General features: G+C 35.6%; 1 protein-coding gene across 6 annotated transcripts in view; it reads left to right on the plus strand.

The window, feature by feature from the left end:
- diaph2 (diaphanous-related formin 2) overlaps window positions 1-17,563 on the plus strand; it is a 542,053-nt gene that overhangs the window by 125,907 nt on the left and 398,583 nt on the right. For all 6 annotated transcript variants that reach the window (XM_038281299.1, XM_038281303.1, XM_038281304.1 and 3 more), the window contains one exon: window positions 16,510-16,649. In XM_038281299.1, the coding sequence (XP_038137227.1) occupies window positions 16,510-16,649 (140 nt within the window). The remainder of the gene's footprint in view (window positions 1-16,509; window positions 16,650-17,563) is intronic.

Here is a 17,563-nt window from a genome sequence, read left to right on the forward strand (position 1 = left end):
TCTTTGAAAAATGGGAATAATTTGAAGTGTATGACTACCTTTGCAAGGCACCACATACACTGATACAAACTGTCACCAGCTTCAATTGAAGGTTTTGTACATTGTGAAGGCTACTTATTGATTGTAGACCAGACATACTGCTGGGCTATTGACTCCTAGGTGAATATAAACTTTTAGCAAACTCTTCAAAAAGTTTGTTTCCTAAAGTTTCTGCCTTCTTTGCGCATATCCACATGATTTCCTAACAGCTCACCTTTCTCACCCTTCTGTGTTAGATATACTGTGTGTGAGATGGGAAGATCATCTTCAAATGCTGGTTTTTCATGGGAGATTTTTCATAGACCATATTCTTTTCCTGATAGACTAGCAGCAGACAATTTAAAATCCCATTTATCTTGCTAACAGGAAAGAGGAGTGGAAATGTGTCTAGTTATTATAGACAACTGTGATGCAGACATGAGGAGATCAAAGCTGACTGCTTTGTAAATAATTACTGAATCCTATATATGCAACTTATCTCCTTCTTAGTTCACATTTGTTTTTTTTTGGAATTTGAAAAAAAGTGTTAAGATTGCATGAACTCCATTTATTGCCACTCAGTCCTGTAAATACAAACACTGCTAAACAAACATGCACACCTCCTATTCTTCTCTCTGGCAAGGCATATCACCACTCTCCCAGGTCTGTCATAAATCATGCCTGTCCCCTCCATCATTCGCTGCCCACAGAACCTGTGTAGGGATTGGACATCATCAATGTCTCTGCCAAATCTATTTTACCTGAGCCCAGTTTTTGTCCTCAATCATCCTGCCTCTTATTTATTGCACTTTGTCCTCAGGATGAAACAGATGATAATCGAAACGGCGGTTTGTTTGTTCTGTGTGTTTTCCTGATAACAAAAGCTGAGGTTTCCGGAGCATGTGATTTAACATTGAACCGACAACATTTACCAAACCCTAATAACTGCCTTAAAGAATTAAATATCCAATCCATGTCTAATCAGTTAGGAAGCCATATGTATTGTAAGTATTGCAAGCTGTAGGTGTATATAGAACACCCAGAGAGTTATTTCAGTATGTGACGGGGTTCTATTATGACTTGGTCAAACACATAAATGACTGGCCAATGCCGGAGATAAGTTTAGTGATTGTTTTTTTATTCGGTGATTTTTTCTTCTGGTGAACAAAGACGGTTGGTGCAAAAATATTTACATGGACATCCAAGGCAGGTTAAAATCAGAAAAAGAGCAGTACCTTCAAAAAAATCAGAATCCATCACCTTCAGTGTGACATCTCAGGAGTCCAGCCACAGACTGACTCCCTGTGGAACAGAGGCCTGCTTTTAAAGCTATAGGCTCCACCCACAGAAAAAAAAATAAATAAAAATAAAATAAAAATAAAAACTAAACAATTACTTCTAATTCACTAAGTAAACAAAAATAATGATTTTGATAATGATGACAATAATAATAACAACACCATGCTAAAGAGAGAGAAAAAATAAATAAACTTGTAATCAAAAATACAATGCTCAATTTAATACAACACACTCTGTACGTTCTGATGACATCACTACGTCATCACGTGACTGCCTCCCGGCGCGCTACAATCCGGAAATAAACCTGTTTGAAAAATAGACGCAGAAAATATACTTGGTTGAAAATAAGCAGGTTAGAATAAATGTTAAATGAAAACCGGACCATCGCGTGTGCACCCACGATGAACGGCGCCAGCCCAACCTGCAACAAAAGTAAGTGATTGCGTACGTGTATGTATGCGTGTGTGTGTGTATGTTTGTGCGCATGCTGACACTGACTTATTCCTAAGTCCCAGCTGATGACGGCTCCTCCGTCACACAGTATCTGTATGGAAACACAGAAATTAAAGGTAGAGGTGGGGGATATATAGAATATAATTGATGTATGTCGAGTTTCCTCACGCACAATAGTTAAAATGACTCTGTCGCAATTATCCAGTACAAATTCGTATGACGACATTAAGCCATCTGCATCTTTTTCAATGAGTATTATTCTTCCCACACACTTTCAATGCATCATAACCCCGTCCTCCAACCAGGATTATTTTCCTGCTAGGCACTCACGCACACTACAGCAACCGGCAAACAAAATATGTCTACAGCAGGTGTTTCAGCTGATCAATATATGGCATTGGTTTGGATTTCACACTGAGGACGTCAAACAAAAATGTAAGATGTGCCGTAAACCATTGCTGCAAAAGGTAGCAATACCACAGATTTATTCCACCACCTAAAAAGTTATCTAGACATTTTTTAGATGCACTAATACCTGTGATGTGGTCTTGTTCAAAGGTTTTGCAGGCATTCTCTAAATTTGGCAATTTTCTCAATTTTACAACTTTTTGTGCTTCTTTAAAATTCCCAGCACATAAACGTCAAGGCAAATAGTTTTGAGATGCTTTGATATGCCTTGAGAAATTTTACGTTTGATGAAAAATCTTTCGTTTCAAAATGCTGTCAGTCTTTTGGAAATCTGAGTTGGGGTTAAAAATATGTGCTATACATAAAGAGGCATCATTATTTTTCATGCTTGCAGCATTAATTGAGCTTAATTACTAATACAAGACATTAAAACAAGCTTAAAAATTGTAATAATGCAATAATTTGTTATTTATTTTTACTGTAGCTTAGCTCTTTTTATAATGATTATCTGTTTTCATGCTGGAAGCATATTTACGTTAAACCTTATGGAGCATTGAAACTATCAAACTGGTTAATTTGGACACAATTACATTTAACTTGTTCATTAATATACACGCAATTGTAAAAAAAATAAAAATAATAAATCTTCTATGCATTATGTATAACTAAAACCAAAGGAACACAAGGCTTTGGTCAGGGCAAATCCTGGTACACCTCCAGTATGTCAGAAGCATTGCTTTAAGGCCAGACCAGCTGAGCTTTGTTTACCTTACATAGTGGCACACAGAGCTTAACAAAAGGCTAGCAGCAAGTGGTGAAAAGGAGGCCAAAGCAACACCCAAGCTAAAACGGCTCAGCAGTGTTTTATACTCCCCCTTCCATGTCAAACTCATGGATTTTAGATTCGTCGGTTGCGTTATGTGGGTGATATATTGTTCTGACCTTGTAGAGTTCGGCGACAAATAGAAAGAGCTGTCAATGTCAGAGAATGCAACAGACAGAGAGAGAAATGAACCTTTCCTTGTTGTTTGAGGGCAAAGAAGTGACGAGCCAGTGATAAACAATCATGATGTTGTTTGGTTCTGTAAAAGCAACTATATCAAAAAGAGGATGATCAAGCCAGTTGGCTTTTTGTTTGTACAGCTTCTAAAATAGAAGGCAGTTGATTTTAACAGAGGAAATAATGAATTTGGGTGTTGTGCTGTTATTTTAATAAACTCAGAAGATTTAAGCACTGATTTCTGGGTTAAACATTGTTTGCCTTCGTGGAGGAATGTATTTATTGTATCAGAAAATCTTTGTTGGTTTCGAGCAAAAAAAAAAAAACTTAACATTAAAGAGACAATACAGTGTAGGATCATTCTCCTATATTAGCTCCTCATAAGTTTGTTGTTTGTAAAACAAAAACCGATTCACTTAACATCTACCTACTGTACAGGATCATCCATCAATCAGGCTGTATAAAAACTAAAATGCAATTTATCTTTTATAACTCTTCTTTGATTAAGCCAGGTGTGCTCATGCCTGTGCATACTGTTTTCCTTCTACCTGTATTCACTTCAGTCTCTTAAGTTTCAATACTTAACATAGTGAGATGTGAGTCATGTTCTGGCCTAATTGCAACCAAGGTGGTGTATGTATACTACTGATCCTGGTTAATACATATGCCTTCTGAAGTTAGGATCTTTTTGGGGGTGTTTTACCACTAACTGAAATGTTAGAACTGTAAATATACAGTCATATGTTTATATCACTGTTTATATGTATTTTTTTTTTTACTGTTTTCAAGTCTGCACTTTAAAAAAATGAAATTGTCTGGAGAGTTGTTCTTAAAATTTTTTATTTTTGTTTACATTCCTGTAAACAAAATAAATATAAGTCACTATGCTGTGGCCAGAGTGGGCGCTACATATCCTTAATGGAAGCTAAGGTGGCTGATAAACAGTAATATTTCTATAAATGCTAAAATTAATATACCAGGTTATTAACATGATCTGCTAATATTAATGTATCACTATGCAAATAAGTAAAATTACTTATAGCTGATGATGTATTTTGGTGAAAATATGTAAGTTAAAAAGATTATTTAAACGATTATTTCAGATTGTTGATAACGGATAGATTTTTACATAAGCTTATCCTTATTTCTAATTGAAAATAAAATAAAAGAACCCACTGTGACTGTTTTTGAAAGCTCATTTTGGAGTTTTTAGGTTCATTTGAAACATTTAACTGATAAGAAATCAATTTTTGTTCACAGGCACATCTTGCAGTTCAATTTAGAATTGTTAAGTAGGAGATAGAAGCCCTCTGAAATTCTACATTAAGAAAATAACTCAATATCTAGCTATTTTTAAAGCACCGTCATAGTTAAAAAGCTTGGGTTAAAAATATAAAATGTTTTTGTTCAATATCTCAAACTTTTAACTTCAAAGATGATGAGGATTTTAAACTTTGATATTAAAAAGCTTCTTTCAAAACATATCTTGCAATTCAATTTCAGAGCAAAGCAATAGCAGCGTCAGACGATAGTCTCCAAAGTTAAGACTTGGTAAATAGATTTACTAAAAAAAATAGTTTTTCTTGATAAAGGAAGCTCACATCACATTTAAATTCACAATAACTTTTTTTTATATTCAACTTATGAAATCGAGAGTTTGAATGACACCCAAAAAAAAAAGGTTTATCATTTTGGATATAGATTCATGAACTAAAGCTTTCTTAATTTAATTTCTCTATTTATGCTCATGATAACAGCACTAGTGTTTGCATCATTGACTACCATGTAAAATATGTGTAATACTTGTGGAAGTAGACCTGCTGCTCAACTTAAATACTAATTTCTTTTTTGCAAATCTAGTGTCTTTCTTTTTATATGATTCACTTAAACTGTGTCGCTTATAGAAAACATTACGGAAGGATATAAGCACATAGAACATAGTACAGACCTCAGAATCGTAATCTATAGAGCTTTTTCGGCTGTATTCAACCTTTCTCAGTCTTTCATATATTTGTCAATTGTTGGAGTTTTTGGCTTGATACTCCAGCTCCCTGAGCTTGAAACACAAGCAAAGAGAGGCCTCCACAGTGCAATCAATGCTGCACACCTCAGTGAAAACCTAAATTAAATCCTGTGTGGCTTTAACTTCCTAACAGCTGACATGCTAAACTCCTCTATCACATCACACAGTAAGGAAAAAAAAAAGGGAAAGGGAGAGAGAGATGTGTCAAAAACCCTCAAAACTTTAAAATTTGTTTTTTTCCCCCCAACATGATTCTTTCCCTTTATAAAACTGCAAATATAAAGCAATCCTGTAAAGTAAATTAAATTAAAATGTGTTCCAGTATTCTTAACAGCTATTAAACATAAATGCCATTAAGCCCACTTCTCTGTATTAAAAATGTTTTTTTAATTAGTTTGAACTAATATTCTAACATTACATGTCATGCTTACATTGGCTCAAAGCAGAAAAACATTATAATGAAGACCTGAAAACATCAGTCTTTGTTAAATATATTTGCTAATATAAATTGGCTAATTAGTGTTGTGTTTTTTTTCCCAATTTTTTTTATTTGACTATGTATCACATCCTGATAAATGTGTAGTATACTTCTATTTGTAGTTTTTGGAGCCTTATTAAAGGATTTGATCTCTTGTAGAAGTCGGTGAGAAAGGTCTTATATTTAGGATGTCATTCGGCAATCTTCCCTTAAAGAATAAGCAACAACGAGGTCTAATGCCTCAGTAAAATGTAGAGCACACTTTTATTTTCTGTTGTATAGACAGAAAAATAATCACAGTTTCCCTTATTAGATTTATGCAAATAGATGCATAACTGAATTCTTCTTTTCTGTAGCTAGTTTGTAGTCGACTTATCAACTCAACTTTTCTGACTCTCTTCTACCTGCCTTTCAGTAAACTTGCTGACATCTGCTCCTATCTTTATAAGAAGTGTCATTGAAATTCAGTGCATACATGAGTCCTGCAAACCACAGGGAGAGGTGCTTTAGGGAATATTCTGCACAACATACAAACAGTACTCTGAGAAAAGTGTATATATGTGTGTGTGTGTGTGTGTGCGTGTGTGTGCGCACCAACAGTGTTAAGAACCATTTTAAGAAATATGGACATTTACACTCTAGTTCCTGCACACAGACACACAAAACTGAGGAAACTTTTGTGTGAAGCTTTTACTATACTCCCTCTTGTCATTAATGAGGTGTGCTGTTGGGGGGGTTTAAATTCAATATATATTATGATAATGAACTATTTTTTACTGGAAAACAGCTAAAGTAAAAAATTGGGTTATTTTTTAACCCTGAATAGACAATGTACATGTGTTGGTACTGTACATACAAACTGCAGTGTTGTGTTTCTTTGCTTGGGATTGTGTATTTTTACTCCAGCACAACTTAAAGCAATCGATAGAGCAAGGCCAAAAGTTCTGACCTGTGTGGTTTGAGATATAAGGGTTTAAGTTGAAACATCCAAAGCAGATTAATTTCCATGGCCACAAGCAGGTTTGTTAAACATGGCAAACAGAGCTGTAGCAGGACATGCTGTGAATTCCTGCTTAGAATACTGATATTGCACTTAGAAATCAAGACTACACTTGTGGAAAAGTTAGCGAATTATTGTACTCCAGAGATTATACTGCAAGGTTATTGCAAACGTGAAGTTAGGATGAGTTAGACTTAAAGTTAATTAACACGTCATCAAAGCAAGTAATCATTTAATGAATACCTTATTGGTAATGTTTTTACAAATAAAAGTACTTTTGTAGGAGCCTTATGTTGATCTAGTGTTAGTATATATTTCCATTTCATCCTGCAGAAATCAATCCAATTCACTTTATTGATACAAAGGGGAAATTAATTTATGTTATTATGTTTTTGTAACTATAGTTTGTTTAAGGGTTTTTTCATCCACCACCTCCAGTTGATTTGAATAATACATCTTTGATGCTGACTTTCTTTTGACCCCTGCAGTTCTGATACCACAGAGTCATGAGCGTTTCTGTAAAAATGTTTTCCTTCTCCCCAGTGTACAGATGATGACACTGAATGTCAACCCTCTATGGGATTTTTTTTATTTTTTTGACAGTGCCTGATGCTTCAATCTCACCATGCCACATTTTGGAGAAAAGGCCAGTGAGACAGAGCTGTGTGCTCTTCATGGTTTGAACTTGAGTCAAACTTAAAAAGGATATATAAATTAAAGCTAAAATCTGTGTTAACTGCAGGTTATCCTCCGTTGGCCTTTGGATTGCGGATTCCTAAAGAGATACTTCAAATGTATGCCAGAAGATGTCTCCGAAATCCAGTTGAAGTTTGATTTTTATCAAGCCATTCACGAATTTGTGAACATCTATTAGATTGTAACTTTAGGCATGGTCACTACCTGATCCATACCATCAGCTCATTTGTGCCTGCGCAACCCGATATACATCCGGGTTTCCCTAAATAATTTAAATACGACACTAAAATTACTTAACTACTTTATATCCTTAACTCACTAAAGAATGCTTATACACATATAAAAAAAAATGTTTTATGACTTTTCTGAGACAATTTGGATGGTTTTTTAGATTTTCTCCATTAAAGTGCTTGTGTGACATCATCATCGACATGCTCAGAGTGGTCCGGCAAAATATGATTAAACCATGTTTATCTGCATTTTTGTGCTTTCTTTCTTTAGGTTACGCACTATATACCATTATGTTGACAAGAAATGAAAAACTAAAACTGAAAAAGACTAAATTTTAAGGCATTGATTTTCACAGGAAATAAATCACTAACCTTTAACACATTGTAGTTTAGTACACTTACTATTTTTAAGGAGGAAAAAAAAAACATAATCTAGTTCTTTTTTACAAAATAAAATCGATTTCGACCCGAATGTATATCTGGTTGCACGTATGAGCTGATGGTACGGATCGTGCTACCAGTACGGATCAGGTAGTGAAGAAATTTTGTTTGTTGAAGAAAAGTTTGTCTTTCTATTTTTGTAATCTAGTGTCTGGTAAAAATGTACCCTTTGCTAGCTTCTCTGCATGTGCGTTGAGCTGATGTGGTTTAAAAATATGTTTATCTGCAATGATATGCCAGACCATTTGAGCGTCAAGACTACTTTTCCCCCTCTAGTACTTGATATTTAAATCCTCACCAACTCCTTTTTTTTGTAAAGCCTTCTTAGATTTTTCTTCATCTGTATGAAACCTTTGTTATTTTGACCAATTATCACTAGTATAGTAGTATTTGTTACAACTTTGTTCTTTGATTGACTTTTTAGTCATTAACACCCTCCTATCACATGCAAGCAGTGGTGAATTGTTGTATTGGCCTTACAAGCTATTGGGAATATGTCAGTCGTCACTTTATGTTTGCTTTCTTAACTACTGGGATCAGGACCCACAGAAACAGATACTATAATGTCTTGACAATTGCTAGTTGTTTTGTTTTTCCAATAACTGCTGTATTTATTTTACCCAGCCTAATGACTTTTGTTTTCTTTTTGTTCACTCTTTAGTTTGATGCTGTTTTGCAGTGAAGTTTTCGAGGCACAAGCTATGATGGTACCATTGTGTTTATTTTGTGTCGGAGGCCTAATTGTCCCTGATGCCTGCAACTTCTAGTTACATAGACGTAGAAGAATAGTGCCGGTTATTGATTCTGCTTTCTCACAAAAAGAATCAGAAGATGGAAAAGAAAATAAATAAGGAATAAAAATGGAGGAAAAAAGCCCCTGGTGTGAGCAGATAAACGCATATTTCTTTGTAGCTGTCAGCCAAGGTTTAAAAAGACCATACTATGGATAGAGCGAGGGACAGAAAGGGGGGAAAAAAATTAAGAAAGAAGTAAAAAGACTGAATTGTAGATGGATGATGATAGACAGAGATGAAATGCTCTGCCACATGGTCTGCTGGGAAATCCCCCACTGTGTAGTGAGCCCCGCAGCCTGGTGGCTAGATGAAATGTCTTATCTGCCAGCAGCAGAACTCTGTCCTTTAAGGGGGGCTTAGCAAAACTCATTGTCCAGCCAAGCAGCATCTCAACTGATCCATGTTCCCGTTGACCTTTACCGTCAATGCTGTCACGCTCACACGCCAGACTCTAGATTGTGTTAAATGAAGGGATCCTCATTTTTACAGCCTAACATCTCTAACTTAGGTCTGGTCTGGATTGTCTTTAAATCTTATTTCATCATGCGATAATGTTAACTACTTTCCTCATACCTTTTACCTCCGATGTGTGTGACACATCACTCTATCTGTCTCATGTCTTTTATCCATTCTGGTACATTTACTTTCACCTTATCCATCGGTTGCTAATGAACAGGAAATTAAGCTGTAACATGATCATCATGTCGCTTGATATCCTCTAATTGCTTCGATTCTATCTTTATTCTTTTTACACCCAGCTGTGGGTGCTCTATTCATTTTGGTTAATTAAATACAAAGAACCGATAATCATCTTTCTCCTGTAATTTAAAACTTTTTTTTCATGTTGACTTTGTTAGCCAATATGTTAGTGAGAATGGTGAACACTTGTTTTATGTTTCAGTAGACTTGAATCATTCTATAGTGCTTCACTTCTTCAGTCTATATCATCAAAAGCAAAGATGTACAATATAGATTACAACATTGTTCAACCCTTATGTGATCAAAGGAGTAAAAAATGTGTTATGTGTCCTAATTCACTCTAGTTTTTTTTGGTATTTTTCCAAGTGATAATCACCCAATTCTGTCTTTTTTAATACACCAACACAAAGTGGATGGTCTTAACAGTTTAGTTTCCAGCTATGTTTTACAAAGCTATGACTTGTATTTGTTTTCAGTCCCACAAATGTAATACTTTGGTGAAATCCATTTACTGTTGCAAGTCTTTTTGGGTTTGGTGTTTCTAGGTTTAACAAATCTTAAAACTAGGATTTCCGCCTTTTCTTTTATGCAAAGTGAGCTCATTCAGATCCAATATAGAACATATATGAACATACATTTTTGCCAACAATTCTCAAATCTTAAAGATATTGTGGAGGATTTCTGTGAATTTTTGAAAAGACCCACCCTCTCCACTAAAAATAAAAAAAGCATGCACAACCCTGTACCCACTCCTCTTGACCAGTCAGTTTAAAAGTTGCTCTTTTCATCGCTCATACAATCTCGCTGTGTCTGAACGTCCGCCCTAACCCCTTAATCACTCAATCACTATATAGAGCAGGGACTATATAGTAGACTTTATAGCAATTTCAGTTAACTGACCCTTTCGGACAGATGATCACTGCTTTTTACTCCCTGTTGGTCACGTAACTCCTCTTCCACTGCGCTGTGCCTTTGCCATCTTTAGTTGCTGATGTTTTGTAGTAACAGCTGGCTGCTGTGACAGCAATTCCCTTAATGCTTTGTAGGGAGAGTTCTCCTGCAAAGCATTCTGGGATATATCTGCCTCTTTTGAGGCCTTTTATTCTTGTCATACACTCCATAGACACTTTTCCTTTCCGACCCTCTGCCATTTTAAAGAACGGCGGTGAAAAAGGAGAGCTTCATTGACTGTCTGAAACCGTAGCTCACCACATCTGAAAGTGAGCATGCACAGCCTGATTGACAGAATGATTGACAGTTAGGAGGTCCACATATTTAGATGATCCACCCGGAAATAAAAAATCATCCTCTATACCTTTAGTCTTTGACATTTTTACATATGAATGTGCTCTGATGAAAACTTTCCTTTTGGAGCTCTGACTCAAATTGTAGGATCTTGAGCTCTTCTCTGTTTCTTCTAAAGAAATCCCCCCACATTGTGGTGCTTCCACCACCGTGTTTCATAGTCTTCTCTTTGTACATCAAAAAGTGCTATTTTTTGTTTAAGACCACCTGTTTGCTCTCTATGTTACCTGGCTGTTGTACTGTTATACTGATTTCTTTAGTTTTTATTTTATCACCAGTGCTAAATGAAAACCAGGTGGTTTTATTTTTGACACTGTGGAATTAAAGTTTTTGGACTTTTAGGAATAAAAGACCTTTTCTTTTTCTCTTCAGCATAGTCTAGCCTATGATGTAGATCCCTGCTGTTTCCAGTGGTTCCAAGCATTTCAAACGTGGTACTTTCAGCTTAGGTGGACATCTATGTCACGATAGGTTTTCAGTCCGGACCTTCTCCTGACACTTTTGGATAAGTGATTAATCAAACTGATTTTATGTTAACAAATGTAAGAAACCTTAACTTTGCAGTGATATTGTACTTTGTGTAGATCTTTAACAATTAAGAATATTAAAAAAGTGCTACAAAAACCACATTATAACAGTTGTCTGCAGAAGAAGTGAGCGAACCATTCAGGATGAAAAGTAACATGTCAGACCTTGAAGTTGCTGTATCTCTGGTACACACATATTACTGTTTATTTTGGTTTCCCACTAAGCTGACAAAGAACCTGAATAATTTATCTGTCAGTCTGCCTGAGTGGGCAGCATATGGGCACTGAGGAAGATGCCAGCTTGTTACAGGCTCATTACAGGTGAAGATGACATGTAGAGGTGCAGCCGATTTGGCATTGTCTCCCTGTTCCTTCCTCAATAGATTGCAACACACTCTGTAATTCCCATGGTGTACATAGAAGGGGGAGGCGGAGACAGTGGAGGGTAGGATCCACGACGCACCCCTAACCCTGCAGAATGAAATTGACAGGCTCACTGAAGTAATTGCTCCCAACACTATTTTCTTTGGCAGGAAATACTGTTATCGACAAACAGGGGATTCAATAAGCAGCAGGCGATGAGACTCAAGTCTCTCCTCTGCCGTTGAGGTTGCAGAGTCTTCTGATGGCCTTTGTCCTCTCCTTTATTCCCAAAGTTCCCTTCTGTTTTTTATTTTTTTTATTTTACCCTTTTTATGTTTTCTTGCCCTTCATTATTTTTCCAGTGCAGATCCTAAACACACAATAGCAACTTCTCACAGAGTTTTCCTCTTGATTTTGGCTTTTTTCCATGTTGTTTTTTAACCATTCTGTCTGAACCAGTTAGAGACCAACAGTTATTACTTAGAGGCCAGCCTCCGACTACTTCGCTTCCTCTCCTGCTCCTTAGATTATGTCTCTGCAGCCAGTATAGGGCTGTAATGTTGATATCATCCCAATGGATTCCATTGATTTGAGCTCAGAACATGAAAAAGCAGTTTATGGCATATGTCTTTGGTTTCCAGAGGTCAGATCATGTGGTGAAACCAGAGCTCAAGCTTTTCTGGACATCGTGGTATGTTTGCTGGGAACTACTGAGTAGTAGGAAGATAAATGTATTTGTATATAAATGCCTTTGTGTCCAACCTTCCATTACTGTGGATGTATGTTAAAAAACCTCCAAAGATGCAAATAGGCTAAGTGCAGTAATACAATCTAAGTTAAAAAATGTTTGCTCCTCAAATTCAATCTTTCTGTTGTTTTATAATTTAAGGTTTTGTTATTTTACTTCTACTAAATTAGTTGCTTTAATTGTTAAAGTCTAAAAAACAACTTCTGCTTGATGGTTTAAAGTAATAAAAAAGAAATAAATGATAAAAAAAAAAGATTTGATTTAATATGTTTCGAAATATTAACCTTTATCCAGTCACAAAATTCAACTTTAATTTAATTTTTTAGTAGCATAACGAAGCTCCTGCCTCCAGTTTTAAACCTCAAGTCTCTCTGTAGACTTGAGGTTCAAGTAATGTGAGCTGGTAAAGTCCTGCGATATATTAAAATAAAAACTTTGTCAAACATGCTGCACTACAGGTTGAATTATTTATTTAAAACATTACTGGGCTCTAGCATCTTGATAAGTTTAAATAAATTATTTATTACTTTTAGAAAACTTTTAATTTTGTCTCAGCTACTATATTAAACTTTCTGTGATATCAGTACTTTCCCATCCATTTTAAAGACTCAAAAATTAAGTACAATACAAGCTAGGTGAAGTAGTTGCACACATACGTTTAGTTTTGGGTTTTATTGATGATGAAAACCTAACAGGCTTAGATTCCCCAACAAAGAAAAAATATATAGCTTTTCTGCACTGAATGGACTCATTCATTGCCAAATAATACAAATATTTAGATGTTACTTTAGGATGAAGTACTTGTGTCTCCTTTGTTCATATTATTTTGGATGTGAAAGGAGTGATTTATCTTGTTAATTTGAACTTTAGTTACTTTTTTTGTGTGAAAACAATGACTTAAGCCTTTGTGTAAATAGAGGACTGGATAGTATATATTGTAGTTAGTGAGAAGTTTTATCCAATCTATAATCAAGAGATGTTTCATCCAAAACTGTGGCTCAGATATTGAGTTAAATAATCAGAGGTGTTTGGGATTCACAAAAAAAATGGTACTTAAGAAGGAGTAGCACTACTTCATCATATTTTTACTCAAGTAAAAGTAAAAAAGTCTTTGGAAAAAAAGGCTAGAGTACTGGGTAACTTATCTACTTACTACCCATGACCATAACAACTAATCTAATATTGTTTTACTGTAGTTATAACACTTACGAAATCAATAGTTATATTAAATCAGAATAGGTTAAATCACAGGACACTGTATTTTCACTTTGTCTCAAAATGACACGGCAGACTCAGCAGATGGAAAAAAATAATATTTTACCAATAAGCTTTGAGAACATAAAATAAGAATACACAGAAATACAGTTTGGTATTCCAATCTCTTTTTTTTTAATGACAAATAACATCTAACATAATTTGCATACAAAGCATGAATGCATGGGACTTTCATCTTTGCAGTATTATTATTGTCAATTATTGATAAAATAAAACCAAATCACTGGATATTGTGAATGGAGCGATACAATGTATACAAGTGTAACACTATTTGCTCGAACTTGGTGCTTGATGTCTATTTTTAATTAAAGCTAAAGCTCAAAGACTGTGGTGCATTATGCTAAAAAGGGTTTGGAAAAACCATCAGAATATTCAGTAATTGTATCAAAATCAAATGTTTTCACATTTACATTTTTTTTTTACTTTATTTGCACTAATTTATGGAAGCAAATCGTTACCATATTTCAAATGAAAAAGCATTTTCAGAAATGCTTTTTCATTTTAAGAATGTGGCTCCCTTGTTTGCCTCATAAATTAAATTAGTAATCAATAATCCTGTTTGCATTTTCATTTTTTTTCTTTAAAACTGCTCATCCTTTTACTTAATAAAAATGAAAAAGAAAGACATTTGAGATTTATTTTTCAAAATGTACTCCAGCAAATACATAGCAAAATTCAATTTGAAATGTAAAATTTGAAAATAAAAAAGCATTTCCAGAATGCTTTTTTATTTTAAAAATGCGGCTGCATTATTTGACTCATAAATCACCTTCTTTAATCTTTGATTTAACTCAGTTATTCTGCGACTGTAAGGATTTAAAAACTCTAGAAATGGCAAGGCCGGGTGCATCTTTCCCCTTTATCTACACCCATTACCTTTCTACCAGCTTTAAAATATAACAAAAATAAATTATCTTTAAAACAAAAACATAAAAACACTAGAGTGTTTATAGCTTTGCTGTATACATTTTTGTAGTGGACAGAAACATGTTATGAAATAGGAAATTAGTATCTTCTTCATGTTTCTGCATGACTTTCATCTCAACACTTAATAACAAAAAAGGGCCACAACTATAAGCTGCTTAGTTGCATGCAACAGTTTTATTGTGAAAATGAATCATGCTATGGCACCAGTCATTACAAGACTACGATTCTACATCACCATCATTAAAGAAATGTATTTTTGATATCATTTAGTCAAAGCCCAAGCTTAGCTTGCATTAAAAATATAAGATGATGGCTGCCTTGCTGTTGGAATCCCTCTGGTTTTCATGCACTGACACAAAAACGGTTAATTCATGTTGATTGTGGCATTGCAACAGAACAGCAGGTCTCTTTCTCTGCAGATAAATATGCTAGCTTATTACCTCCCAAAATGCCGATTAGTGTAGTTTGCTGTGTGGAGAACCAGCGGTATAAGAATGAATACAACCACGTTCCTTATGCCTGGGAGCCTGTTTCAGGATGCTGTGATGGAATCCCAGCAGCCAGTTTCTTTAGTTTGGTTCTGTGCCTCTGCTTCCTTCTAGAAACAACCGACATGACTTTAGCACTATCATCCAGTAATTATCAAAGATCCTAAGAATTTATTAAAGGCTCTTAAACATAAAAAATTGGCATATAAACCTTTTTGCATTTGGAACTTTGTTGGAGTTTGAGTCCAGTGATTGATTCAGTCACTCTGGTTATTCATCAATTTTAGGTATAAAGCAGGCTTCAGGTATGAATTATGTCACAACTGATCTCCTTATCTAAGTGTCAGTGTAGAAACACGTCCCTGTGGAGATAAACACAAAAACCTGTCTACCTTAAGGATACACTGCTGTCTACTGCATGTGGTGCCTGTCTTTGCACACGTGGTAAAGTCCATTATCAGAGTCTTGGTTGATTACACATCAGAAAGGAGAAAATGCTCAGCATATTTTTTAATTTACGTTATATTTTAGGCTAAAATAGGCTTCAGGCACGCTCTGCTCATCCAATTTATAATTTCCTTCTCCTTGGATGGATTAGATACAAAGTTTGTTTTCATGGAAAATAACATATTAGTGTATTTCATGAGACACGTTGAAGTAATTTATGAAGTGAATAAACAAACATAAATCATACATTTGTATTAAGCCCCCAGAACTCTGAATGATCTACTCATTAGGGTAAACCTAATTAGAAAATAGTCGACATGTTTGAATTAACATCTGTATAAGTTCAAGCTGTCCGATTAGTTCTCACAGGTTTCAGGAAAACATTAGTAAAAAACGTAAACTGCTTCATAAAGACCAAAAAAAACACCAGCATGAATTTCAGAGACACAATTATAGAGACATACATGTAGAAGGCGCTCAGATGAGAACATTTTCAGCTTTTAGCAACAGACTGGTTAGACATGGTGGTGGCAGCATCATTCTGTGAATAAAAAGTAAAGTGATTAAAGTGCTTAAAACTATGTCATTGTTTTTTCCTTTCACAACTATGCACTTCTTGAGTCTCTCATAAGAATACAAAAAACATCTAAGGCTTTAGTTGTTTCTTTAAGGGAAACAGAAAAATAAATAACATAGTTTCTGCATATTTTTGCCATGATATGTCACATTGTTTAATCTGTTGGGGAACCATATGTAATCCACTCTGTATAGATAAGACCATTGGATAAAGTTATGGCATCTTATAGTAGATCACCACACACTTTTTGTCATTACTATGGTTAAAAAGTTCTAGTTTGAACTGCTAATTGAATGTTTTATTTTTTTCATAGGGTGGGCTACGAAACAGCAGACATGAGTGTACACTTTCATCCCAGGAATACGTCCATGAGCTGCGCTCTGGCATCATGGACGAAAAGCTGCTCAACTGCTTGGAATCCCTCAGAGTGTCTCTCACCAGTAACCCTGTCAGGTTGGTAACTGAAGATTTAATCACAGAGAACCAACCTTTGTTTATTTGTAATTGTTGTAAATCTTTTTATGATATATCAGAATATTTGGGCACCCTAAACTCATTAAAACCATTGTTCTGTTTTGGGTGTTTAATTGAAGGAATACACAATTTGAAGTGAATTGAATTGAAAATCCCTTTATTGTCCCACAATGGGGAAGTTGTGGTGGCAGCAAAAGGTTATAGCAGAAGTGGTCATAGAATGTGGACCTTTGAAAGTGTATAAAAATAACAGAATAAGTAACAGAGTACAAAGTACTGTACTTGGCAGTGTTTTACAATATAAATTCTCTCTATCAGGAGTAGGGCTGGGTACCGAAGTTTGGTTCTTTTATGGTACCGACCGAAATACTTCGGTTCTACAGAGTATCGAAACATGCCTCGTCTTTCGGTACCAAGTTTCAGTGATTGGCTGTAACACTTAACGTGATTGCGTCATCCAGGAAAAATACACAGGTGGTCACGCCTACAGCCAGGGTTCATGTGTATCTGTTGTGAACTGGTTGTGAGCGTCATGGAACCCCTTTAAAATGCCCCCCAGGTCAAAAGTGCGGCTTTACTTTATTAAGACTGATGCCAATAGTGCGCAATGCAATACATCGTGCACCGAAACAATTTAAGAGCAGAAAGTTGCTCGGTGTTTGACTGCAAGAAGAGCGGACCGCAGCCAGCGCGACCATCCTCCTCTCAGCAGCCCGTGGGCAGAGCAAAGCCAGAGCGGAGTGAATCATGCTGCTTTCAAACTGGATGCAGCAGGAGCAGCAAAATCACGTCTGCTGCTTCCTTTTTTGCTGCTTGTACCAGCTTCTGACGTGCGGCTGAAGAAGCTTTGCTACTCTGGCTGCGCGGTGCAAAAGTATGTCTGACGCGCGTTG

The sequence above is a fragment of the Cyprinodon tularosa genome, unplaced genomic scaffold, assembly GCF_016077235.1.
Source record: "Cyprinodon tularosa strain WSP-4 unplaced genomic scaffold, ASM1607723v1 ctg17, whole genome shotgun sequence".
Taxonomy (NCBI): domain Eukaryota; kingdom Metazoa; phylum Chordata; class Actinopteri; order Cyprinodontiformes; family Cyprinodontidae; genus Cyprinodon; species Cyprinodon tularosa.